This window comes from Lepidochelys olivacea (assembly GCF_965140295.1).
Source record: "Lepidochelys olivacea isolate rLepOli2 genome assembly, chromosome: 10".
In the NCBI taxonomy this organism is placed as follows: Eukaryota; Metazoa; Chordata; order Testudines; family Cheloniidae; genus Lepidochelys; species Lepidochelys olivacea.
The window spans coordinates 613,621-640,787 of record NC_140420.1 but is presented as its reverse complement, the minus strand read 5'-3'; the positions used below and the strand labels follow the sequence as shown (position 1 = coordinate 640,787).

General features: G+C 47.0%; 1 protein-coding gene across 4 annotated transcripts in view; it reads right to left on the bottom strand.

The window, feature by feature from the left end:
* The window catches only part of NSMCE1 (NSE1 homolog, SMC5-SMC6 complex component), a 45,869-nt gene extending 20,125 nt beyond the window's left edge, over positions 1-25,744 (bottom strand). For 3 of the 4 annotated variants that reach the window (XM_084641385.1, XM_084641386.1, XM_084641387.1), the window contains exons 1-2: positions 25,618-25,743; positions 21,530-21,673 (exon numbers count right to left, since the gene is read on the bottom strand). In XM_084641385.1, coding sequence (XP_084497511.1) covers positions 21,530-21,647 — 118 coding nt within the window. In that variant the 5' untranslated portion in view covers positions 21,648-21,673; positions 25,618-25,743. Of the gene's footprint in view, positions 1-21,529; positions 21,674-25,617 lie in introns of all 4 variants that reach the window. The other variant, XM_084641388.1, reaches the window with a different exon arrangement.
* Between the last annotated feature and the right edge of the window lie 1,423 nt (positions 25,745-27,167).

Sequence of the window (27,167 nt, the reverse complement as noted above, 5' to 3'; positions counted from 1 at the left end):
ATCCCCCCACTCTGCTCAACACTACAGGGTTGGGCAACTTGGGACGTCAAGCAGTGTACTCATGACAAGCCATCTGCATTGCCATGGTGACTTCCAGCCCAGTGTTGTATGGTGAATTGGAAAGGTTGTAAGGACAGGAACGATCTGGTCACCTTGCATTCTTCTCTTTATTTCGCTGCATCCACTGGAGGGGTGCATGATCAGTCACAAGGGTAAACCGTCATCCCAGAAGGTAATAACGTAGCGTTTCCATGGCCCATTTCACAGCTAGGCACTCTCTTTCAACCACAGCATACTTCTGCTCTCTCGGGAGGAGTTTCCTGCTGAGGTAGAGGATTGGGTGTACTTCATCTCCGACCATCTGCGATAGGACAGCTCCCAATCCTACTTCAGATGCATCTGTTTGTAAAATGAATTCTTTGTTGAAGTCTGGGGCTATAAGCACAGGATTACTGCAGAGGGCTGTCTGTAGATCCAGGAATGCTTTCTCTGCGGCATCTGTCCACTTCACCATGTCTGGACCCCGGGCTTTTATCAGGTCTGTCAGGGGACTCGCTCTGGTAGCAAAATGGGGAATAAATCGTCGGTAGTACCCCACCATACCCAGGAATGCCTGGACTTGCTTTTTCCGATTCGGCCGGGGCCAATTTTGGATAGCCTCTAGTTTGTTTAGTTGGGGCTTGACCATGCCCCTTCCTACAATGTAGCCAAGGTATTTCTCCTCGGCTAGCCCTATAGCACACTTGGCTGGGTTGGGTGTGAGGCCAGCCCATCTTAGCGTGTCTAGAACTGCTTCCACCTTTCCTAAGTGGGTTTCCCAGTCGGGGGTGTGAATGATCACATCATCCAGGTATGCCACTGCATAACTGGTATGGGGCCGTAGAAGCTTGTCCATAAAACGCTGGAAGGTGGCAGGTGCCCCATGCAGTCCAAAAGGAAGAACAGTATATTGAAACAGACCCTCTGGTGTAGAGAATGCCGTCTTTTCTTTTGCATCTTTGGCAAGGGGAATCTGCCAGTATCCCTTTGTTAAATCAAGGGTGGTCAAAAATCGGGCATTGCCCAGGCAGTCAACTAACTCATCGATATGGGGTATGGGGTATGCATCGAATTTGGATCTCTCATTCAGCCAGCGAAAGTCATTACAAAACCTAGTGGTGCCATCGGGTTTGGGCACCAACACAATTGGGCTTGACCACTGACTGTGGGACTCTTTGATGACTCCTAGCTCCAACATCCTTTTTACCTCTGCCTTGATCTCCTCCCTTTTTGCTGCTGGGACCTGATAGGGCCTTAAAGTTACCTTTGCCCCAGGGTCTGTGATAATGTGGTGATATGCTTTGGTGGTCCGGCCTGGTTTCGTTGAAAACACGTCCTGGTATTGGTTGATCATCTCAGTTACCTCCTTCTTCTGGTTTGGTGTCAGATCAGTGGATATCCTAATCTGCTCCTGCATATTATTTCCCTGGACTGGGGTCTCTGGGGCCACTACACATGCCTCTCGTTGGTGCCAAGGCTTTAAGAGGTTAATGTGATAAATTTGTTCTTGTTTCCGGCATCCTGGCTGCCACACGTTGTAGGTTACTTCCCCCACGGGTTCAACCACCTCATAGGGCCCCTGCCATTGGGCCAAAAGCTTGCTTTCTGCCGTGAGTACCAACACCATCACCTGATCCCCTGGTTGGAACTGTTGGATTTTTGCCTGGAGATTGTAGTGGGTTCGCTGGGCCTCCTGCGCCTTTTCCAAATGTTCCCGTACAAATGGGGTGACCCGGGCTATCCATGCTCACATCTGCAACACATGGTCAATTATATTTCTCCCCTCATTGGGTTCCTCTTCCCAGATTTATTTTGCAATATCTAGTATGCCACGGGGGTGGCGTCCGTATAATAATTCAAAGGGGGAAAACCCAGTTGAGGTACCTCCCGGATTGCAAACATAAGGTAGGGTAGTAGGGTGTCCCAATCCTTCCCGTCTCCACTTACCACTTTCTTTATCATTGCCTTGAGGGTTCGGTTAAACCCTTCTACCAGCACATCGGTCTGCGGATGATAGACTGAAGTTCTCAGGGTATGTATATGGGGGAGCGTACAGAGTTCCTTCATTAGCTTCGACATAAATGGGGTACCTTGGTCTGTTAATATCTCCTTTGGTAGCCCCACTCGGGCAAAGATCCCCACCAACTCTTTAGCTATCGTTTTAGAGGCCGTGTTCCGCAGGGGGATGGCTTCTGGGTAGCGAGTAGCATAATCCAGAACGACAAGCATATATTGGTGGCCCCGGGCTGTCTTCTCCAGGGGTCCCACTAGATCCATGGCTATTCGCTCGAAGGGGACCTCTATGATGGGAAGGGGTACTAAAGGCGCCCTCAAGTGGGGATGGGGACTGTGCAGCTGACACTCCGGGCAGGACTCTCAGTACCTCCGCACTTCTTTTCAGCTGCTCGGGTCCGCCTACCTACGAGAGCAACCCTCTGGCTTTGGGCCAGTATTCAGGTTCCCAAGGCCTTAGCTGCCCTTCTTTCCCTTTTTGTCTTTCTACGCTGTCTGGGAGTGGAGAACAAATCTGGGGATATTTCAGAGAAGGTTGGGGGTTGACAGTCTACTGTGGATGCCTCACTACTTTCAGGGCTTCCCCCTTTCTCCAATTCCCCTATCAGGAGTAAGTCTCCAAACCCTGGGAAGTCCCTCCCTATGAGCACTGGGTATGGAGTTTAGGGACTACACCTGCTGCTACCTCAGTAGTGTTCCCCTGAATCTCGATTTTTACTGGGATGGTAGGGTAATAACCAACTGTCCCATGGATGCATGTTATCTCCGTACGCTTAGCCCACAGCAGCTGACTATGCTTCATGAGCTTCCCCGAGACAAGCGTGATAGCACTCCCTGAATCAATCAGTGCTGTGGTCTCTACCTCATGTAGCTTCACTGGTCTAGTGTACATATGTGGGGTTAGTGAGATCCCCACAAGGGGGATTAGGGAGCATGGGTCTGCCCAGTTCCCCAGGTTACACTGCATAGGCTCCTCAGCATTGGGACGCTGTGCAGCTATGTGTCCCCACTCCCCGCAAGCGTAACATCTGTATGGAGCCCTAGGCGTTCCCCGGTCTCTTGGTTTGGGCAGTCTAACATCATGATCCTCTTCCCCCTCAGTGCTCCGACTCTTTGTGGCTACTGGTGGGCCTTCAGCCCCTCTCTTTTTCCACCTGGGTTCTCCTGGTGGCCCAGTCACCCGAGCGTTAGGGCTTGATGCTGCTAGTTTAACCCGGGGTGCTTCTTCCTTAACCGGTCGGGTCAGCTCCCTCGCCGTCCTTCGCCCGTCTACCAGCGCGACAACCTCGTCGTAGGGGGAGGGTTCGTTCTGGCTTACCCAGGTGCAAAGGTCTGGCGGTAGTCCTCTCATGTACCAGTCGATTACCAGAACCTCTAGTATCTCCTCCGGACTCCGGGACTCAGTTCATAACCACTTTCGTGCAAGATGGATGAGGTCATATAATCAGGACCGCGGGGTTTTGTTTTCCTGGTACCTCCACTCATGATATCGCTGGGCCCGCACTGTGGTCGTTACCCCAGATCTGGCCAGGATCTCTGCTTTCAGCTGGGGGTAAGTCTGCCGCAGCCTCTTCAGGCAACTCATAGTAGGCCTTCTGGGCCTCCCCACATAGGAATGGGGCAAGGATGCCAGACCACTGATCTCGGGGCCAAGCCTCCCGCAGGGCTGTCCCTCTCAAGGGCCAGGAGGTACGCCTCTACATCATCCTCCTGCGTCATTTTCTGCAGCCAATTGCTGGCCCGCGTGATCTGCATCCCATCATGGCCGCGGTTCAGCTCTGTAAGGGCCTTTACCTGGTTTATCAGTTCCCGCAACGTAGCCAGGTCTTGAGCAGCCTGGTCCATCAGCAGGCGATTAGTCTCTGGCTGGAGCCACACTGCCTCCTGTTGGGCAGCTGCCTGGACACGAGTAGCCTCCTGCTGCGCAGCCATGGCTTGTATCAGTGCCCGCACTACCTCCTCCACTGTGGTGAAAAAAATAAAAATAGACCCTCTTCCCTTTTTTTTTTTCCTTCCAAACACCCTCCTTCTGCCGCGTTGCGGACACCAGATCCCACTGCTGACACCAGTTGTGACAAAGTTCCTGCGCTACCTTGGTGGGTCTTGCGCTTATTGGCGGATTTGCTCGTCTTGGAGCTTCACGGCAGCCCTCACCTTGGCCGTTTTTCTAAATTCACAGTCCAAGTCGACTCCTCCTGTGTCTGACCAGGAGTTGGGAGGATTTGGGGGGAACCCGGGCCCGCCCTCTACTCCGGGTTCCAGCCCAGGGCCCTGTGGAACGCAGCTGTCTAGAGTGCTTCCTGGAAAAGCTGTGTGACAGCTACAACTCCCTGGGCTACTTCCCCATGGCCTCCTCCCAACACCTTCTTTATCCTCACCATAGGACCTTCTTCCTGTGTCAGATAATGCTTGTACACCTCAGTCCTCCAACAGTCCGTGTTCTCACTCTCAGCTCCTAGTGCCTCTTCCTTCCAGCTCCTCACACGCACACCACAAACTGAAGTGAGCTCCTGATTAGCCTGCCTTAATTGATTCTAGCAGCTTCTTGATTGGCTGCAGGTGTTCTAATCAGCCTGTCTTAATTGTCTCCAGAAGATTCCTGATTGTTCTGGAACCTTCCCTGTTACCCTCTGTGGAGAAAGAGGTGGTTAGGGACTATTTAGAAAAGCTGGACGTGCACAAGTCCATGGGGCCGGACGAGTTGCATCCGAGAGTGCTAAAGGAATTGGCGGCTGTGATTGCAGAGCCATTGGCCATTATCTTTGAAAACTCGTGGCGAACGGGGGAAGTCCCGGATGACTGGAAAAAGGCTAATGTGGTGCCAATCTTTAAAAAAGGGAAGGAGGAGGATCCTGGGAACTACAGGCCAGTCAGCCTCACCTCAGTCCCCAGAAAAATCATGGAGCAGGTCCTCAAAGAATCAATCCTGAAGCACTTACATGAGAGGAAAGTGATCAGGAACAGTCAGCATGGATTCATCTTCCATGCCTGACTAATCTAATCGCCTTCTATGATGAGATTACTGGTTCTGTGGATGAAGGGAAAGCAGTGGATGTATTGTTTCTTGACTTTAGCAAAGCTTTTGACACGGTCTCCCACAGTATTCTTGTCAGCAAGTTAAAGAAGTATGGGCTGGATGAATGCACTATAAGGTGGGTAGAAAGTTGACTAGATTGTCGGGCTCAACGGGTAGTGATCAATGGCTCCATGTCTAGTTGGCAGCCGGTGTCAAGTGGAGTGCCCCGGGGTCGGTCCTGGGGCCGGTTTTGTTCAATATCTTCATAAATGATCTGGAGAATGGTGTGGATTGCACTCTCAGCAAATTTGCGGATGATACTAAACTGGGAGGAGTGGTAGATATGCTGGAGGGCAGGGACAGGATACAGAGGGACCTAGACAAATTGGAGGATTGGGCCAAAAGAAATCTGATGAGGTTCAATAAGGATAAGTGCAGGGTCCTGCACTTAGGACGGAAGAACCCAATGCACCGCTACAGACTAGGGACCTAATGGCTAGGCAGCAGTTCTGCGGAAAAGGACCTAGGGGTGACAGTGGATGAGAAGCTGGATATGAGTCAGCAGTGTGCCCTTGTTGCCAAGAAGGCCAATGGCATTTTGGAATGTATAAGTAGGGGCATAGCCAGCAGATCGAGGGACGTGATCGTTCCCCTCTATTCGACATTGGTGAGGCCTCATCTGGAGTACTGTGTCCAGTTTTGGGCCCCACACTACAAGAAGGATGTGGATAAATTGGAGAGAGTCCAGCGAAGGGCAACAAAAATGATTAGGGGTCTGGAACACATGACTTATGAGGAGAGGCTGAGGGAACTGGGATTGTTTAGTCTGCAGAAGAGAAGAATGAGGGGGGATTTGATAGCTGTTTTCAACTACCTGAGAGGTGGTTCCAGAGAGGATGGTTCTAGACTATTCTCAGTGGTAGAAGAGGACAGGACAAGGAGTAATGGTCTCAAGTTGCAGTGGGGGAAGTTTAGGTTGGATATTAGGAAAAACTTTTTCACTAGGAGGGTGGTGAAACACTGGAATGCGTTACCTAGGGAGGTGGTAGAATCTCCTTCCTTAGACATTTTTAAGGTCACGCTTGACAAAGCCCTGGCTGGGATGATTTAATTGGGGATTGGTCCTGCTTTGAGCAGGGGGTTGGACTAGATGACCTCCTGAGGTCCCTTCCAACCCTGATATTCTATGATTCTATTCTATGATAAGACACGACTTGACATATGCATACAGACAGGGTGCGCACAGAAATAGTGAGACAATACTGGTCAGCATGATAGATAATAATTAATCTGCTGGTGTAGGACGTGTTTTTGTAGGCATCATGGCAAAGGAGAGTTTTGAAGGAGGATAATGAGTTAGTTTTACAGATGTGTATGAGGAGTTCCTCCCAAGCATGAGGGGCAGCATGGGAAAAACAGCACAAAAGTTTTTGCAAGAAAACTTAGTAAGTGGGCAATGGAGGCTGCCACCAGGGGATGATCATAGGCGAGGATCAAAATCAGGATAGCAAACTGGAGATAATAGCTGGGGGGAGGGTGGGCGTGTTAGACCACAAAGGGCCTAGAAAGTGACAAGCACCTTGTGTTTGATGTGAGAGAGAAGGGGGAACAGTAAAGGGATGCAAAGAGAGGGGCAACATGGTCAAAGCAATGGCCTAGGAAAGTGATCTTTACAGCAGCGTTCGGAATGGATATGAGTAGGGAAAGATTTAATTTGTCAAGGCTAGAAAGGGGTGTCGCAGGAATCCAGAGACGGGGTAATGACAGCTTGGCCAAGAGTTTTAGCTGTGTGGATGGATAAGAAAGGCCATATCTTAGAGGTGTGATGCATAAAGAATAGATAAGATATAGACAAAGCCTAGAGGTGAGGACCTATAGAGATTTCCGAGTCAAAGACAACAGCCAAGTTATGGGCCTGAGTTACAGGCAGGATGACAGTATTGTCCACAGTGATCAAGAAAGGAGGCAGCTAGACTTGGAAAGGAGGGAGGAAAGCAGCTCTGTTTTAGCCAATCTGAGCTTAAATGTTAAATGTCCACAAGGAGATGTCAAATAAATTGGTTAGTCTCTAAGGTGCCACAAGTACTCCTTTTCTTTTTGAGAGACAGGATGAAATTTTAGTTTGGACAGAAGGAGACAGGTCTGGAGTAAAGAGGTAATCTGTGTGTCGTTAGCATAGAGATGGTTATTGAATTTGTCTTTATGGATGAGATTACCCAGAGATAAGGTGTAGAAGGAGAAGACTAGGGGACAAAGAACAGAGCCTTGTGGAACACCTACACAAAGGTGAAGGGAGGACGAGACGGATCCTCCGAAGAACATGCTGAAGGGAAGATTAAAGAGGTAGGAGGAGAACCAGGAGAGGACAGAGGTATGGAAGCCAAGGAAGGACATGATTTAAAGAAGAGGAGCATGGTCAACAGTGTCAAAGGCAGCTAACAGATCAAGGAAGATGAGTATGCAGTACTGGTTCTAAGCAGTGGCTAAGAAGAGGTCATTAGAGACTTTGGCAAGAGAGTTTTCAGTGGAGTGAAAGGTGGAAGCTTGACTGGGGGAACGTCTAGGATGGACTTGGAGGAGAGGAACTCCAAACAGTGATTGTAGTCAGTTCACTTAATGAATTGAGAAATTAAACAGAAATGGGGCAGTAGTTGAAGAGGCAAGTGGGGTCAAGGGTAGGTTAAAATAGTGGTTCTCAACCAGGGGTATGTATATCCCTGGGGGTACATCAACTCATCTAGATATTTGCCTAGTTTTACAACATACATAAAAAGCACTAGCAAAGTCAGAACAAACTAAAATTTCATACAGACAATGACTTGTTTATACTGCTCTACATAATTTACACTGAAATGTAATATTTATATCCCAATTGATTTATTTTATAGTTATATGGTAAAAATGAGAAAGTAAGTAATTTTTCAGTAATAGCGTTCTGTGACACTTCCGTATTTTTATTTCTGATTTTGTAAGCAAGTGGTTTTTAAGCGAAATGAAACTTGGGATACGCAAGACAAATCAGACTCCTGAAAGGGGTACAGTAGTCTGGAAAGGTTGAGACCCACTGGCTTAAAATACCCCAGCCCAAAATGAGGAAACAGCAGGTGGGAGGATCACAGTTCTTTTCAGAAAAGAATGCCATTCCTCCACACCATCTTCTACCAAAGCAAGCACCTTAACAAGGGTTCATGCTAGGCTCTATCACACAATGCAAATACAGGTCTTTAGATTTTTAGAAAGAGGAGAGGGTATTACAGAGGTGACCAGGAGTGACAAAGGCTTCCCCCACAAACTGCTGAGGACATTATAGGGATAGTAAGAGCACAGCTTGAGTCATGTTTGCAGTTGTTTGCCTTGCTCGCTCAGGTTTGCTACAATGTGTTTTATACACTGGAGAGACTTACACCACAGCTTAATCGGCAAAAGGCCCTTTAACAGAATCGGACATAAAACAATTCTATCCTGAACAACCCTGCATATTTCTGTTTTAACTGAAGTTTTAAAATAGTCAGTCATTCTGAGCACCACCATGACGGGTGCTGGGAGTGAGTCCAGAGACACATCAGTGGACATGTGGAGCACTCTCTCTCATATGTTCCAATCCTACCGATGAATATACTCTAAAAGCACTTCTGGAGTTATTGATTCATGGTAGCGATCTAAGGCCCAATCAGGATCAGAGCCCCACTAAGACAAGTGTTGTACATACATACAGAAAGATGCTCCCTACCCCCAAAAACTTACAAAATAATTTGAAATATGATGGAAAAAGTGAGCGTGACAAACATTAGAAAGGAATGTGATCACTTCATCTAGCTATGGTTCCACAGGTCAGCTATTGCACAACTGTGATGGAGTATTTGCCTCACACAAGCCTTGACTGGGTTAACTGTATATGCTGCACCTGGAGGGAGGCCAGGGCTTGATAAGCACTACTTACAGATGAACCTCACCTGTTGCAGAAGCAGGGCTAGGAGTATACAGACAGGAAGTGAGAGCAGTAAAGGGCTGTGCAGTCACTTCCTAGATGGAAAGGCAATTGTCCAGGGACAAGGAGGAAATCCAGGGGGAGAGTAAGCCCTAGAATTCTATCCTGCACTAGGGAGGCTGGGAAGGGTGAGGTAGCCATGAGGTACACAGTATGCTCCCATGATAAACCCAAAGATAAGCCAGGAGATAAAAAGATGGGGTAGGACAGAGCCCAGGGAAACAGCAACAGGTCTATGATTAGCAGCTTAGGTCTGCTCAGTCATAGGATCTGGAACTTGAAGTAGTCGGTAGACCTGGGTTCCCCTACCAGCCACTGGACCTATTCTTGGAATAGAAGACTACCTGAGATAGCATATGGACAGCTTGTCTAGTGGAACTTTATTGAAGAAGGGGGAGTACTATACAGTGACTGGGCTGGAGGGCTAGGTCATGAAGAGGAAGCGCCCTGAGTCATGGAGAGAGAGGTCACACTGTGAGCAACTGATGGAAGGAGGAGCAAAACCAGGTGAAAGCCAATTCCAGACCCAGCCACAAGGTGCACCTATGGTGAGCAGAACCCCATTACAACTTGGTTCCTAATAATTTAGTTGGGGATTGGTCCTGCTTTGAGCAGGGGGGTGGACTAGATGACCTCCTGAGGTCCCTTCCAACCCTGATATTCTATGAATTTGAAAGGGGCTGTTTTTGTGTCCTCTTACACTTAAAACCAATTTCACACTCTAATGTCCTAGCACTTGGAATACAACCATCTGATGATATAGACATGGGAGGTTAACCCTTTAGCTTAATTGAATTGAATTATGCTAATTCTATAGCATGTTAGATTTGGTGTGATCTCAAGGATATTATGATACTACACTTTAACGACATCCAGTGCATCTGGACACATTGCTTCAATAAAGAAGTCCATATCCAGGAATATAGAGAACTTTGAAGAACTACATTAAATGCTACACTTCCTAGTTTAGTATACATCAGTAATGCTACAATAAATAAAGCATATACTGACTAGGTCTATTTAGATGCTGTTAGAAAACAAGGAAAATCATAATGTATTTGCCCTTGGAAGCAAAGCTCTGTCACATTGCTGTGTTTGCTCAAGAAATGAATGTAAAGAAAGTAAAATCATGTTTTATTCAATGATTCAAGTACAGGTTCCTTTTGTTCACAAAATCTCCTGACTTGGCACATGGCCTTTAAGGTAGAGTATTTATTGTGGTTAACATTTTAAAACTCCTACACATCTGAGTAATTTCACAACCTTTTTTATCCCACACTAGCTGTATATATATAGACTGAATACACTGTACTTAGAAGGTGGGAGTTTTATGCTGTGCTACTCTGTTGTCAGGAAATCTTCCTGACAGATGACCCTTTCTGATAAGTTATTTAACTAACTTTTACTGCACTAAGAAAAGGAGTACTTGTGGCACCTTAGAGACCAACCAATTTATTTGAGCATGAGCTTTCGTGAGCTACAGCTCACTTCATCGGATGCATTCATCTGACTGAAGTAGTGAGCTGTAGCTCACGAAAGCTTATGCTCAAATAAATTTGTTAGTCTCTAAGGTGCCACAAGTACTCCTTTTCTTTTTGTGAATACAGACTAACATGGCTGCTACTCTGAAACCTTTTACTGCACTGTAGTTCACTGGCCTAGAAATAGACTTTAAGGCCAGAAGGTATCATAGCGATCATCTTTCTAGTGTGACCTTCTGCACATTGCAGGCCACAGAACCTCAAACACCCACTCCTCTAATAGTCCCATAACCTCTTGAGGACTTCAGTAACTCAGCCAATCTTGATTTAAAGACTTCAAGTTATGAAGAATCCACCATTTACTGTTGTTTAAACCAGCAAGTGACTCATGCCCTATGCTGCAGAGGAAGATGGGAAATCCCCGGGGCCTCTGCCAATCTGACCGGGGGGGGAAATTCCTTCCCGATCCCAAATATGGCCATCAGTTAGACCCCAAATATGTTGGCAAGACTCAACAGCCAGACACCCAGGAAAGAATTCACTGTAGTAACTCAGAGCCATCCCCACCTAATGTCCCATCTCCAGCCATTGGAGATACTTGCTACTATCAGTTGCAGGTGGGCCACTTGCCATTGTCAGCAACCTCATACCATTCCCTCCATAAACTTAAGCGGCTCAGTTGTGAAACCAGTTAGGTTTTTTGCCCCTATGGAAGGCTGTTCACTCCACTGATGGTTCGAAACCTTCATCTAATTTCAAGCCTAAACATGGTGACGGCCAGTTTATATCCATGTGTGCCAACATTGGCACTTAACTTAAATGCCAGGGAGGGAGAAGAGTTATTTATCCCTCTGATGTGTTTACAGAGAGCAATCAGATCTCCCCTCAGCCTTTGTTATGTTGGGCTAAACAAGCCAAATTCCTTAAGTCTCCTCTCATAAGGTAGATTCTCCATTCATCTGATCATCCTATTAGCCCTTCTCTGGACGTGTTCCAGTTTGAATCCATCTTTCTTGAACACAGGAGACCAGAATTGCACACAGTATTTCAGATGAAATCTCACCAGTGCTTTGTATAGTGGTAATGACACTTTCTTATCTCTACTGGAAATACCAGAACTGGGACCAAGTTGTAAAGTTTGCTGTAATGTTCAATGTTGCTCTGATCCAGACCTCTGGTTCAGGACATCTCTGCTAATTACAATACATATCTTTATCAAACAAGGCACAATGACTTGTGTGTCTTCAGGAAAAAAATTAAGCCAGTTTTGAATTTGAGGGGTATAGGGGAAGCAATGGTACTCTCCCTTGTTTTACTCATGTTAGTCACCACAATAAGATATTGCTCATGGGAGATTGCACAAATGTTTTAAAATAGGATTGTTCCTGCTCTCTGAGCTTCACTGGACTCCTTAGCTTGGCTCCCCTTCTGAGGGGTTTAAATATGCCCACTGACATTGCTGGGCTCATTCTGATTAAGGAACAAAAATAAGTAGTGGTATCTCCCAAACACCACCCCACCAATAGTGCTAAAATTAAAGGTAGTTCACAGTAGATTGAGCAGTTCTGTGATCTCTCCTTCCCCTTTCTCACATAGGGAACAATGGTGATAATTAAATTATCGTTGGGCACCTGAGTTATGGCTTGTCTACATGGGGAAATAGACTGGAATAGATTTTACTTTGGAAGTGGATTAAACTAAACCACAAAATAGCACCCTTAGTGCAGAATAACTCCCCATGGGGGGGGGGAGGGGGGTTAGCGTGCTTTAAAATTCAAACCCTAGCTGATTCTACAAAAGCTCCTCCATGTAGACAAACCCATACCCCTCACTAAGATGAAAGGGGCAGTTCACCCTCTGAGCTATCGTTCCAGGCTCTCTGCAGACTCGTGTAGGTATTTCTGCATTGGTTGTATTCAGTTCACAGTGTTGAGGTTTTCTTTGCAGTCATAACAGCTAGAGAGTTACTTTTTCCCATTAAATCTGAGATTCTGAAAAACAAGAAAGTACCTTAAGAGGCATTGGTATGCTGTACTACCGCATACCAACTTAATTTGAGCCAAGATTTAAGCCAACTAATATTCTAGAGCTACCTGGATTCCATCATCATAGTCATCTTTTTCCTTTATGCCGCTTTTCCTGGTGAGGATTGCAGCAGCAGCATAGAAAGCAGGGAGGGCCAGACCTTCTTTTCCTCCACAACAGGTTCCAGCTCCTCCTGGGGGATTCCCCAGCAGGTGGAAGATAATATCCCTTCACTGTGTCCCGGGTCAGCCTTGGGGCCTCCGCCCAGTGAGACATGCCCAGTAAAGTTCCAGTGGAAGCTTCTGGGGGCATCCTTATCAGGTGCCTGAACCAATTCAGCTGACTCCTCTCGATCCAGAGGACTAGGCTTTTTTCTTAAACAAAACAAGTCACTTAACTTTTTTCTACCCAAAACTGTCTTATCTTAATAACTTTCAGAAGCTGCCTTAGAGCCCAATCCTACACTCTTTACTCACGTGAGGAGTAGCATCAGTTGGTAAAGCTATTCAGGTTCAGAAGCATCTACAGACCTAAGCCTGTAGATATCTTTGTACTAATTACTTTCCAATTAGTCTTGTTTGCAAATATGTGAAAGATGTAGGTCTTGTGACCTTCGACGCTTTCAGTTTTTGTTTTGCAAGCAGCAGTTTAGTTTTCACTTTATCAGATTGTATCACCTACTGCTAAAAATTACTAATTAACTAAAAATGTTACTCATTTCAGCTTAATTTCAGTTTGTCCATCACATTTTCAAAATTAGTGAAGGTATAATACAGATAGTAAGCAGTTCTGAAACATCAAAACTAAATTGATTACACATTCCTATACCATTGAAGACTGAAAAAGAACTTCAAATTAAACTGAAAGCACAAAACCAAAATTCCTGTTTTATAATGTACAGAGGTCACTACTGTGTCTAGAGGGACTAGTGAATATGTAGTTAAATCTGGTGGAAAGATTTAGCCTTGAGAGATACTTTTCCCCCCAGGCAAATATGTTATATAAAATTCCAAAGAAAAGCCTTCCAATAAAGGATGAAGTGGCAAATTTAACACTGCCAAAAAGGCATTACTTAAAAACTGTTAATTGCAAATATGAATAAAGTTTTAAATATGCAGATCTAAAGACACTATTTTTGTAAAAGTATCAGGGGGTAGCCGTGTTAGTCTGTATCCACAAAAACAACAAGGAGTCCGGTGGCACCTTAAAGACTAACAGAAGAAGTGGTTTTTTACCCACCCATCTGAAGAAGTGGTTATTTACCCACAAAAGCTTATGCCAAAATAAATCTGTTAGTCTTTAAGGTGCCACCGGACTCCTTGTTATTTTTGTAAAAGCTTTTACATGTTTTTGGTGAGGTTTGAATTGGTTTAACCCTAAATTTCTTTGTTTTTATTTGGGCTGTTTACACAATTAACATTATTTTAATGTAACTTTCTACAGGGTATATGCTAGCCAGGAATGCAGCTGTTTGTAAACTGAGGCTGATGCACATCTGTTAGTCAGATTTAACACTGCAATCTGGAACTAGTGACATGTTACTTCATGTGGAAAGGACCTACTAAATTCCCCATTTAAAAAGCACACTTCTCTGAAATATTTCTGCCTACATAACACCCTGACTACGGTAGTTCAAAGAAATTAAAGAAAATCTCCTTTTCATTCAGCTGTTACTGTGTATTTATAGTCAGTTTTGCTGTTTCTGCTTGTATAATTAGGCCCCACTCCTGCCATCAGATCTGTGCAAGTGAACCTCTGCTGCTCATGTAGAGTTCTAAAGTCCTGGATTAGAGCATTAAAACAAGATCCCCTCTGCCCATCTCACTGGCTTCTGACCAGGAAAACGAGAGAGATCCCAGTTTTAAATGGGTCAGTGTCAGTAATAACCTCAATGATCTGACCAATGTTTTCCTGAGTAGAAGAGGTCTTGGTAAGGCTAGGTGTGTACTACTGCTGAGCACACAATTTGCCTACAAAGTCAACATGTTACCTAACTGGTAGCTCCGGAAAGCACTTTGGGATACCCAGAATATGTGTTGGATCATATTAAAGAAGTTCTGTATTAAAATCACAAATGAGTTTGATTCCCCAGAGTTTAAATTCCAGGGTATTACTAATTAAGAGGTCTCTTGGTTTCTGGTGCTGTTTCTCTCCCTCTATGTGTGAAACTTGCAAGCTGCTAATTGTGTTAGTACATTCTAAGACAGAGTCTGTTCTCAAAGCAGTTCACAGAGAGAGAGACTCAAAGCAATACTCTGTAACAACAGAAACAGCACCCAGAGACTCCCCGCCCTTTTGTTGTATTAACCATTGTGATTAAAATAGAGATAGAGGATGTATGTGGATGGATGCTTGGTGTGGATAATAACTGAATGATCAGGGAGGTGCCAGCCTAAGAATCCAGTGTCCATCGGCTGAAGAAGGCGTCAAGTGGAAATAACCAGAGGACCCCCCCGCCCCGGAGGGCAGACTGGAATCCACCCAACAGCCTCAAGGATGGGAGAACCAAAGAACAAGATAACATCTTGGAGCCATCAGGAATGTGCTATCTGCTGATTGATTCAGCAACAGCATGATGAAGCAATTCCCATAGACTGGCATAGGAAGAAATTCCTATAAAAATAGACTCTAAAAAGTGAGAACTTTGGGGTCTGATTCTGCAAACCAACTTCCAGGAGCATCAGATGAGCATCTGACAAGGCCCTGCTCTCTCCTCATGTCCAGGCCACCTGGCCAGTGACTTGGCATGAGCAACTCTAAGGCTGTTAACTATGATAACAACCTTGCAGAACCTGTGTGTGTGTGTGTGTGTGTGTGTTTGTATGAATGAATGAATGTGAGAATAAATATGAGATTGAATGGAATGTTATAGCTATAACTAACTGCTTACTATGATTCTTTCTGTATTCACAATAAATGTGGTATTTTGCCTTTTTCCCTTTAATAAGATCCTGCTGGTTTTTATTTTATTGGTACAACATTTTGGTGGAGAATTGCGAAAGGGGGAATATTGGTAAAAAACCTCAGTTATTGTAAATATTGGTGTGCACACCGCCAGCTCTAGTGAGCTAGGCATTTCTATTAGGTTAAACCAGACCTGCTGGCCTCCGAGAAGGTAGCAGGGGACCTGCTGGCCTCCGAGAAGGTAGCAGGGGACCTGCTGGCCTCCGAGAAGGTAGCAGGGGACCTGCTGGCCTCCGAGAAGGTAGCAGGGGACCTGCTGGCCTCCGAGAAGGTAGCAGGGGACCTGCTGGCCTCCGAGAAGGTAGCAGGGGACCTGCTGGCCTCCGAGAAGGTAGCAGGGGACCTGCTGGCCTCCGAGAAGGTAGCAGGGGACCTGCTGGCCTCCGAGAAGGTAGCAGGGGACCTGCTGGCCTCCGAGAAGGTAGCAGGGGACCTGCTGGCCTCCGAGAAGGTAGCAGGGGACCTGCTGGCCTCCGAGAAGGTAGCAGGGGACCTGCTGGCCTCCGAGAAGGTAGCAGGGGACCTGCTGGCCTCCGAGAAGGTAGCAGGGGACCTGCTGGCCTCCGAGAAGGTAGCAGGGGACCTGCTGGCCTCCGAGAAGGTAGCAGGGGACCTGCTGGCCTCCGAGAAGGTAGCAGGGGACCTGCTGGCCTCCGAGAAGGTAGCAGGGGACCTGCTGGCCTCCGAGAAGGTAGCAGGGGACCTGCTGGCCTCCGAGAAGGTAGCAGGGGACCTGCTGGCCTCCGAGAAGGTAGCAGGGGACCTGCTGGCCTCCGAGAAGGTAGCAGGGGACCTGCTGGCCTCCGAGAAGGTAGCAGGGGACCTGCTGGCCTCCGAGAAGGTAGCAGGGGACCTGCTGGCCTCCGAGAAGGTAGCAGGGGACCTGCTGGCCTCCGAGAAGGTAGCAGGGGACCTGCTGGCCTCCGAGAAGGTAGCAGGGGACCTGCTGGCCTCCGAGAAGGTAGCAGGGGACCTGCTGGCCTCCGAGAAGGTAGCAGGGGACCTGCTGGCCTCCGAGAAGGTAGCAGGGGACCTGCTGGCCTCCGAGAAGGTAGCAGGGGACCTGCTGGCCTCCGAGAAGGTAGCAGGGGACCTGCTGGCCTCCGAGAAGGTAGCAGGGGACCTGCTGGCCTCCGAGAAGGTAGCAGGGGACCTGCTGGCCTCCGAGAAGGTAGCAGGGGACCTGCTGGCCTCCGAGAAGGTAGCAGGGGACCTGCTGGCCTCCGAGAAGGTAGCAGGGGACCTGCTGGCCTCCGAGAAGGTAGCAGGGGACCTGCTGGCCTCCGAGAAGGTAGCAGGGGACCTGCTGGCCTCCGAGAAGGTAGCAGGGGACCTGCTGGCCTCCGAGAAGGTAGCAGGGGACCTGCTGGCCTCCGAGAAGGTAGCAGGGGACCTGCTGGCCTCCGAGAAGGTAGCAGGGGACCTGCTGGCCTCCGAGAAGGTAGCAGGGGACCTGCTGGCCTCCGAGAAGGTAGCAGGGGACCTGCTGGCCTCCGAGAAGGTAGCAGGGGACCTGCTGGCCTCCGAGAAGGTAGCAGGGGACCTGCTGGCCTCCGAGAAGGTAGCAGGGGACCTGCTGGCCTCCGAGAAGGTAGCAGGGGACCTGCTGGCCTCCGAGAAGGTAGCAGGGGACCTGCTGGCCTCCGAGAAGGTAGCAGGGGACCTGCTGGCCTCCGAGAAGGTAGCAGGGGACCTGCTGGCCTCCGAGAAGGTAGCAGGGGACCTGCTGGCCTCCGAGAAGGTAGCAGGGGAAAAACGCATAGATTAAGCTATGATTTCAGAATCTAGGCTGTGTCACTTGCTAAGTAATACCAGCAGTGACAAAGAGATTGAAATATCCATGTTAAGATGTTTAAAAGAAAACAGGGTAAGCCAGTACCAGAGGGAGGAATGGAGTCAGAAGGAACTCCAACCTCACCTTTTGTTAAAGAAATTACACCTTTTAAACAAATCCTTCAAAAATGTGGGCACAGTCCTTGGACTAAACAAGCCCTAGCTGATGTCTGCACTATTTCGGACCTAGAGGATAGATTGGCTCAGTATATCCTCATATACAAACCTTCTAGTGCTGCCAAAAGAGATGCAGCAGCAATTTGGTTGTTGTGGGAGGCATGTAAGGATTCTTCCCTCCGCTTGTTTTCATGTAAAGAGGAAAAGGCACAAACGGAAAAGGGAGCAGACAATTGGAAGGTGCTGGCTACAAATATCCAAAGCCAGATGAAAATAGTGAAAGAGGCACTCCAGGAATACAAAAAGAGTGAAAAAGTTAACTCTGCAGAGGCTGGAGAGAGGCAGGTAAAGGGGGAGAAGGTCCTATGTACGGCACCCCCAGGCATAATTACAAAGAGAAAAGAGAGTAAAAAAAAAAAAAAAGTTAACTCTGCAGAGGCTGGAGGGAATTAAGCAGTTAAACTTTGTATTTCACCCAAACAACTTTTAACCGAAAATGTTAAAAAGGAAAAGTGTTAGAGCATTCTTGGTTTCTTTGCAGCCATTCTGAAAGAAAAATGGGCCCTTTTCCAAAGGAATGTCTGTAAATTAGCCAGGCAAAAATAAACTATCTGATTAAAATCATTTGACTGGACAATTTAGTCAAATTTGCTAAAAGAACATAAGAGGGTTCTATTGGAACTTAACTGCCTCAAATGTATAAAGGGAATGTAAGATGTAAAAAACAGAGCAGTGTGGAAGGGATGTTAAGGAAAAGAAAACGTGTATGTATCTGTCTGTGTGTGTGTAAATATGTCAAGTTCTAAGGACCAGTTAGTTTTGTTTTTGTTTTAAATAATGCCACTAAAAATCCATTTGACTCTTTAATTCAAAGTTGCAAAACTGACAGACCTTTTTGCTAGACACAGGTAATTAGTGTTGTTTGGCTTTGGGATTTGGCATTTAACCCTTAAAAGGTAACTCACTGCTTTACAAAATTTAAAATGTTATTAAGTTGTGGCTGCAGCAGGGCAGTCAAAATCAGGAGAATATAAAAAAAAAAAATTTGGATTCTTTTTGTTTGTTTTTTGTTTTTGTTTTTGTAACAAAATAGCAGATGAGAGTTGTAGTAAAAAAAAAATTAAAAAAGACAGTGCCTCTCTGAAGCAACAGCAGAGGTGAGGTGCACAAAACAAAAAGAAGCAATGTTAGAAACACTGAGTCTTAAAATGGCTCTGAGTAATCAGACTGTCACTTTGATAAAGGTACATGAAAACTCTGTAAGCAAAAAAAGAAAAAGTGACACCTTATGTAAAAATGGATCTGGATAATGTTATAGAAGTTAAACTATGGAAGAAATGTGCATTTGCCCCAGAACATGTGCAGGGTATATTGTAGAAGGGGCAAAAGAAATGCAAACATACCATGCTACTTAATTAAAATGCTATTAGGGCTCCAAAGGGAGCCACAATAGGTTGGGTTTTCTTTTTCAGATTGCTGTGTGTTTTGGAAGCAGAAGTTAAAAGTAATCAAAACTCTGGTGAAAGTTGATTGTGTCCCTTTTAAGATAGAGTCTCTGAGCTGCTGATGGCTTTAAATCCAAAAGCAGGAAGTTTCTGTGAAAATGCAAATTACCTAAATGATAAAGGAAGGAAAGAACTAGCAGCACAAAGGAGCTGCAGATAAAGGACATACCTGGTCAGCAAACAAATTGTCTAAATAAAAGGCATGGGATAACAAGATAATTTTAATAAATTTAATGATAATAAGTATCCCTGTAACAACGTATAGTGTGTATGATTTTTGGAAAAATCCTTTAAGGTCGTATGGTAATGATGCTTCTCAGTTATTACCTGTAAATAAAACTTAAAGCTTAACACAGCAGGAAAAACATTATAAATTTGGTCTGCTGTATAAGAAGGAAAACTCAGGGATTTAATGACTAAACAGTGGGATAATTTCCCCATAACCCTTAAAAGATAAAAGCCTTTGAAACCTGGCCTGCCTATAGAACAAAAACAGGAAAATATGGGGGCAATTTCTCTGTTTTGCCTGCAATCAGCAAGGGTATTTGTAAAAGAAATATTTTAAGCAATAATCTGCCACCCCAAAAGGGGTAGAAACATGTTTTTTTGTCTTTCAGAAAATCAGGAAAAGCTGCCAGCTGAAAAGCAACCCAATACCATGAATCTACTGTCACAATAGAAATTGTGTTCTGTGTTCTATGTTTTGTCTTGTGTTTTGTCTTGTTGCTAGCACTGTTGTGTGTTTTAAAAAAAAAAAAATACTGAAGACCTGCAGGAACTTAAAAATAAATTAAGCTTTCTGTCCCAGCTACAGGACAGCCTGATACAAAAACAAGTACATGCCAATGTAGACTTGGTCCAAATTGGTCTGGGTAACCTAAAAGGCCGATGGAATCTTTAGTAATGGCTTAATACTACCACATGGCTTATCCATAAGAAAAAAAATATTTAGAAATAGGAAACTACACAGCCATAGCTATGGGATGCACTGAAATGCAGATACTTGCACTAGCTACTTTGGAACACAAAATGTTCTGGGTCATATTGGGAAATATTAAGGGTTTGATGCATTTGTTAAAAAAGAAAGAGATCATTGTTTGACACTTATCAATATGAATGGATGCAATATGTTTCCACTATTGTAAACCAGACTTGTTAATGGGAGAAATTGTTGTCAAAATTGCACACCAACAGTCCCTGGAGGCAAAGGTATTGAAGGTTAACCCACTCCCCATATTACACATGGGATCCTTTTGGCTACCCTGGACCTTGAGCCAGTGAGCTGGGGAGGGAGGGAAGCTATTGGACACTAGAGGTTGTACCGAATGGACTCCTCAAAAGTGGGTGTGCCTCACCTTGCCTGTTGCCCCAGAACCTTGTAGTAAAGATACATCACTAGGATCATGTATGTGGCATGAATTGGAATCACAAACTCAAATTGCCTCACAGTACTTTCTCTTGAATAGGCTACATAGAAAGTGACACTGACGATTATAAATCTTAGTGTCAAAAGGGGGATTATGTTGGATCATATTAAAGAAGTTCTGTATTAAAATCACAAATGAGTTTGATTCCCCAGAGTTTAAATTCCAGGGTATTACTAATTAAGAGGTCTCTTGGTTTTTGGTGCTGTTTCTCTCCCTCTCTGTGTGAAACTTGCAAGCTGCTAATTGTGTTAGTACATTCTAAGACAGAGTCTGTTCTCAAAGCAATTCACAGAGAGAGAGACTCAAAGCAATACTCGAACAACAGAAACAGCACCCAGAGACTCCCCGCCCTTTTGTTGTATTAACCATTGTGATTAAAATAGAGATAGAGGATGTATGTGGATGGATGCTTGGTGTGGATAATAACTGAATGATCAGGGAGGTGCCAGCCTAAGAATCCAGTGTCCATCAGCTGAAGAAGGCGTCAAGTGGAAATAACCAGAGGACCCCCCCGCCCCGGAGGGCAGACTGGAATCCACCCAACAGCCTCAAGGATGGGAGAACCAAAGAACAAGATAACATCTTGGAGCCGTCAGGAATGTGCTATCTGCTGATTGATTCAGCAACAGCATGACGAAGCAATTCCCATAGACTGGCATAGGAAGAAATTCCTATAAAAATAGACTCTAAAAAGTGAGAACTTTGGGGTCTGATTCTGCAAACCAACTTCCAGGAGCATCAGATGAGCATCTGACAAGGCCCTGCTCCCTCCTCATGTCCAGGCCACCTGGCCAGTGACTTGGCATGAGCAACTCTAAGGCTGTTAACTATGATAACAACCTTGCAGAACCTGTGTGTGTGTGTGTGTGTGTTTGTATGAATGAATGAATGAATGTGAGAATAAATATGAGATTGAATGGAATGTTATAGCTATAACTAACTGCTTACTATGATTCTTTCTGTATTCACAATAAATGTGGTATTTTGCCTTTTTCCCTTTAATAAGATCCTGCTGGTTTTTATTTTATTGGTACAACATATGAAGGTTGCAATAGAAAGCCCAATTTTACTCTGTTCTCTCATTCACTACACTGCTATTTTTCTAAGGAAATGACACTAACCTTTATGGATTTCACAGCAGTCCCTGTGTAATGTTCTAGCCACCGACCCTTCCATTATTCCATGAGACATCAGCACCTGCAGGAACCGTCGATGACCATCAGTCATCTGGGTAGCCATTGAAATGTTACACTACGTTTAGAAAGCTGCAGAAGGAATAAACTGCAATTAGATGCACACATTCAAGCAAAATATTTATCTATACGCACATTTGTGAATACCTTCTATCAAATCAATCCATATCTCATTCTGAAGAAAGAAAAATAAGTTCCCAACAGCACAAATTATTTTGATCTTTATATAAAAGATTCCAAATAAGATTTCAACTTCACAGGTACCTGTAGGAGTTCCGCATATAGCTTTAGTTAGGATTAATCCTATCCCCTTCCTGGGGAAAGTGAACATACCAGTGAGACAAGAAATTATATTAGGGAAAACAAGCATATTTATCAAGTTTTAGCTCAGAATGCACATAGGGCTTAACACTGATGTTCTAGGGTATTTGTTATGAACCTTATCGCTACTTCCCAGGACTCTTTCAGATACAAAATACAACGTTGCATACATTATGCCACTGTACTAGCCAAATAAAAGAGTGGTAGTAAAGTTCTCAGTGCCTCTGTTTCCCCATCTGTAAAATGGGGGAAATGGTACGCACATTCTTTGGAAAGCACATTGACATCCACTGGAAAAAAGCGTTATATAAAAGCTAGGTATTATTATTACAATCAATAAAATAGTTGGTACAGTTTGGGGTTCAATCCATCTTCTGGTCATTTTTATCTGAATAATACTGTCTTGTCTACTGAGATTGCAAAAGGCCAAGCATGTGGTCTGTGTGCTTGTCAAGGTCCCTTCCCCACTCTGAACTCTAGGGTACAGATGTGGAGACCTGCATGAAAACCTCCTAAGCTTACTTTTACCAGCTCAGGTTAAAACTTCCCCAAGGTACAAAATTATTTTACCCTTGGATTTTCACTGCCACCACCAAACTTTATCTGGGTTTACTGGGAAACGTAGTTTGGACACATCTCTCCCCCCAAAATCCTCCTAACCCTTGCACCCCACTTCCTGGGGAAGGTTTGGTAAAAATCCTCACCGATTTGCATAGGTGACCACAGACCCAAACCCTTGGATCTTAGAACAATGAAAAAGCATTCAGTTTTCTTACAAGAAGACTTTTAATAGAAGTAAAGGAATCATCTCTGTAAAATCAGGATGGTAGATACCTTACAGGGTAATTAGATTCAAAACATAGAGAATCCCTCTAGGCAAAACCTTAAGTTACAAAAAAGACACACGGACAGGAATAGTCATTCTATTCAGCACAGCTCTTTTCTCTGCCATTTAAAGAAATCATAATCTAACACATACCTAGCTAGATTACTTACTAAATTCTAAGACTTCATTCCTGTTCTGTCCCCGGCAAAAGCAGCATACAGACAGACACAGACCCTTTGTTTTTCTCCCTCCTCCCAGCTTTTGAAAGTATTTTGTCTCCTCATTGGTCATTTTGGTCAGGTGCCAGCAAGGTTACCTTTAGCTTCTTACAGGTAAGAGGAGTTTTCCTCTGGCCAGGAGGGATTTTAAAGGGGTTTACCCTTCCCTTTATATTTATGACAGTGCTAAATAAAAGCATCCCACTGAACCCTTCTCCACCTCTTGGGACACCATCCTCAGTGAGAGAAAACCCACAGCCAGGTAAGAAAGAGGCAGGAAATATTAGGGCAAAGTGATAAATACTAGTTATCCTAAGCTAGTGGTACTCAAGTTTTCGACTACTCTACCCGTTTCAGGAGTCTGATTTGCCTTGAGTACCCCAAGTTTCACCTCTCTTAAAAACTACTTGCTTACAAAATCAGACGTAAAAATACAGAAGTGTCACTGCACACTATTACTGAAAAATTGCTTAATTTCTAATTTTTACCATATAATTATAAAATAATCAAATGTAATATAAATATTGTACTTACATTTCAATGTCTAATAATATAGAGCAGTATAAAACAAGTCACTGTCTCTATGAAATTTTAGTTTGTACTGACTTCAGTAGTCCTTTTTATGTAGCCTGTTGTAAAACGAGGCAAATACCTAAATGAGTTGATGTAACCTGTGGAAGATCTCTGCATACCCCTGGTTGAGAACCACTGCCCTAAGCCCTTCTGTGTACTGAGTAACTCTGCCCATATTTCAGAGTAACAGCCGTGTTAGTCTGTATTCGCAAAAAGAAAAGGAGGACTTGTGGCACCTTAGAGACTAACCAATTTATCTGAGCATAAGCTTTCGTGAGCTACAGCTCACTTCATCGGATGCATACTGTGGAAAGTGCAGAAGATCTTTTATACACACAGTGAGCTGTAGCTCACGAAAGCTTATGCTCAAATAAATTGGTTAGTCTCTAAGGTGCCACAAGTACTCCTTTACTTTCTGCCCACATTTGCCAGTCATACTGGCATATAATAAAAGATGTTAAAATCCTGAACTATTTACTTTTCTTCAGCATTGGCACATGGAATACTGTTTCTACTCCCTGGCCTTTCTAACCAATGCCAAATGATGCCACAGGAAACAATATGCTGCAAGACGGAAGTAGCCTTTGCACCAGGAACAGAACTTGTAACTTTTCTATTCACACCACACAGATGTAAGAGTTCAGTTACTCCCCAAACTCTCAACACTATCACCAGCCAGAGGGTATATTGCCAGGGGCATAGTCTTACCAACAGCTTTAGGGACTGGATTAAGAAAATTCACAAAAGGTTTACAGTGTGTTTGGGGCTCACTCTGTCTTTAAAGTGAATTGACCAAAAGCTACTGCAGCCCTCTCCATCCAAAGCTTCATCTGCCCCCTGCCAATGGGCCACAGGGCTCCCCAGGACATTCTGTCAGAGGTAACAGTTCAGACTCTGTGATCTTTGGCCTCTTGACTGAAGGGGGCACCCACTTAAACTCAGTTGTGACATGGCTGCTTGCCGTGCTATGAAATGATTTGAGATCCTCCAAATTCATGTCACACTGGGCAAAAAGAGTCCTCCGACGGAGGTAACTTTCACTCTCTACTGCCCAGGGCTGGAGTGTTACTAAGATGGCTTGTGAGGCCCAGCCCCCAGGCACACAGCTGGCCTGGGAAATGCTGAGGTTCCTCCTGCCCACTTGCTCTTTCAGGTCTCATGCACATGTGGCCTTGACTTTAGAATCATAGAATATCAGGGTTGGAAGGGACCCCTGAAGGTCATCTAGTCCAACCCCCTGCTCTTGTATTGTAAATACATTGTAAATGAGGGGATTAATGTTACCCCAAACCTACTTCCTCCAATCCCCCACAACCTACCCTACCCCCTCCCAATGCCCTCCCCACAACTTTCCCTGCCCCCCACCTACCCCACCTCCTCCAATCCCCCACAACCTACCCTACCCCCTCCCAATGCCCTCCCCACAACTTACCCTGCCCCCCACCTCCTCCAATCCCCCACAACCTACCCTACCCCCTCCCAATGCCCTCCCCACAACTTACCCTGACCCCCACCTCCTCCAATCCCCCACAACCTACCCTACCCCCTCCCAATGCCTTCCCCACAACTTACCCTGACCCCCACCTCCTCCAATCCCCCACAACCTACCCTACCCCCTCCCAATGCCCTCTCCACAACTTACCCTGACCCCCACCTCCTTCAATCCCCCACAACCTACCCTACCCCCTCCCAATGCCCTCCCCACAACTTACCCTGACCCCCACCTCCTCCAATCCCCCACAACCTACCCTACCCCCTCCCAATGCCTTCCCCACAACTTACCCTGACCCCCACCTCCTCCAATCCCCCACAACCTACCCTACCCCCTCCCAATGCCCTCCCCACAACTTACCCTGACCCCCACCTCCTCCAATCCCCCACAACCTACCCTACCCCCTCCCAATGCCCTCCCCACAACTTACCCTGACCCCCACCTCCTCCAATCCCCCACAACCTACCCTACCCCCTCCCAATGCCCTCCCCACAACTTACCCTGACCCCCACCTCCTCCAATCCCCCACAACCTACCCTACCCCCTCCCAATGCCTTCCCCACAACTTACCCTGCCCCCCACTTACCTCCCAAGTCCAAACTACCCCCTCCACAACCCCGCCGGCCCTGATTGGCCCGCCCCGCCTGGCCCCTTTTCCGGGCGGACTCGAGGATTCGGCGCTCGCCGCTGTCGCCTGCTGACATCGATGACTCGGCTGGTCTGAGTCCGCCTCGTCCCCGCCAACACCCCCCCCCGCGCCGCCCCTCCCCCAACACCCCCGCAACTCCCCCGCGCCGCCCCCAAAACTCCCCCCGCAACCCCGCCCGCGCCGCCCCCAAAACTCCCCCCGCGCCGCCCCTCCCCCAACACCCCCGCTACCCCCCCGCGTCCCCCTCCCCCAACACCCCCGCGGCGCCCCCCAGCGCTCCCCCCGCGCCGCCCCTCCCCCAACACCCCCCGCTACCCCGCCCCGCGCCGCCCCCAAAACTCCCCCCGCGCCGCCTCTCCCCAACACCCCCGCTACCCCCCCGCGTCCCCCTCCCCCAACACCCCCGCGGCGCCCCCCAGCGCTCCCCCCGCGCCGCCCCTCCCCCAACACCCCCCGCTACCCCGCCCCGCGCCGCCCCCAAAACTCCCCCCGCGCCGCCTCTCCCCAACACCCCGCTACCCCCCCGCGTCCCCCTCCCCCAACACCCCCGCGGCGCCCCCCAGCGCTCCCCCCGCGCCGCCCCTCCCCCAACACCCCCGCTACCCCCCCGCACCCCCCTCCCCCAACATCCTCCCCCAACACCCCCGCGGCGCCCCCCAGCACTCCCCCCGCGCCGCCCCTCCCCCAACACCCCCGCTACCTCCCCCTGCCGCCCCTCCCCTGCCTCCCCAACACCCCCCCGCGCTGCCCCTCCCCCAACACCCCCCCGCACTTCCCCTCTCCCCGCCCCCCCAACAACCTCCCCCCATCGCCACTCTCCACCTCTCCCTGCCCCCTCCAACAAGGCCTCCCTCACCACTAACCTCCCCTGCACTGCCCCTCCCCCCACCTCCACCAAACCCTCCCCCCAGCACTGCCGCCCTCACCCAGCAGCCTCTCTGCCCAGTGTTCTCCTGCCTCTCCCTCAGTTCCTGGCACTGCCAGTCCCCTTGAGCATGTCTGTAGTTACCAGCCCCCTGGCACAGTGGCCTGTCCACTCCAGCCCCTGGGGTATCTCCCACACCTTCACCTCCATGCCCCCGGCCTCCTGGTGTTCCCTGCTGCCCATGTCCTGGCAGCTGGGCCGGGAGGTGGACTGCATGATCTCGCCACGCTTTTCATTTCTAGGCACTGTGGTCTGGCACTTGCCTCGCCATTGCGGGTGCTGTGTGCCATCATGGCTGTGCTGCTGTACGTGCCTCAGGCCACTGTTATGCTGCTGTGGGCCATTGTGGGCATTACTGAAGGCCAGCATGGTCATGGTTGCAGCCATCCCAGCTGTCAAGATCAGTTGGAGTATTTTCGCTTATGGTTCCTAGCTGTGAACATTGGGTGAAGGCCCTTAGCTGAAATTCACCCCTCACTATTGGTCCTAGGAAATTAGTCTGTTACCTTGAGGGAGAGTGAAAGTTATAAACCTTTTCTCTTGAGATGTCAGTTGATTCTCC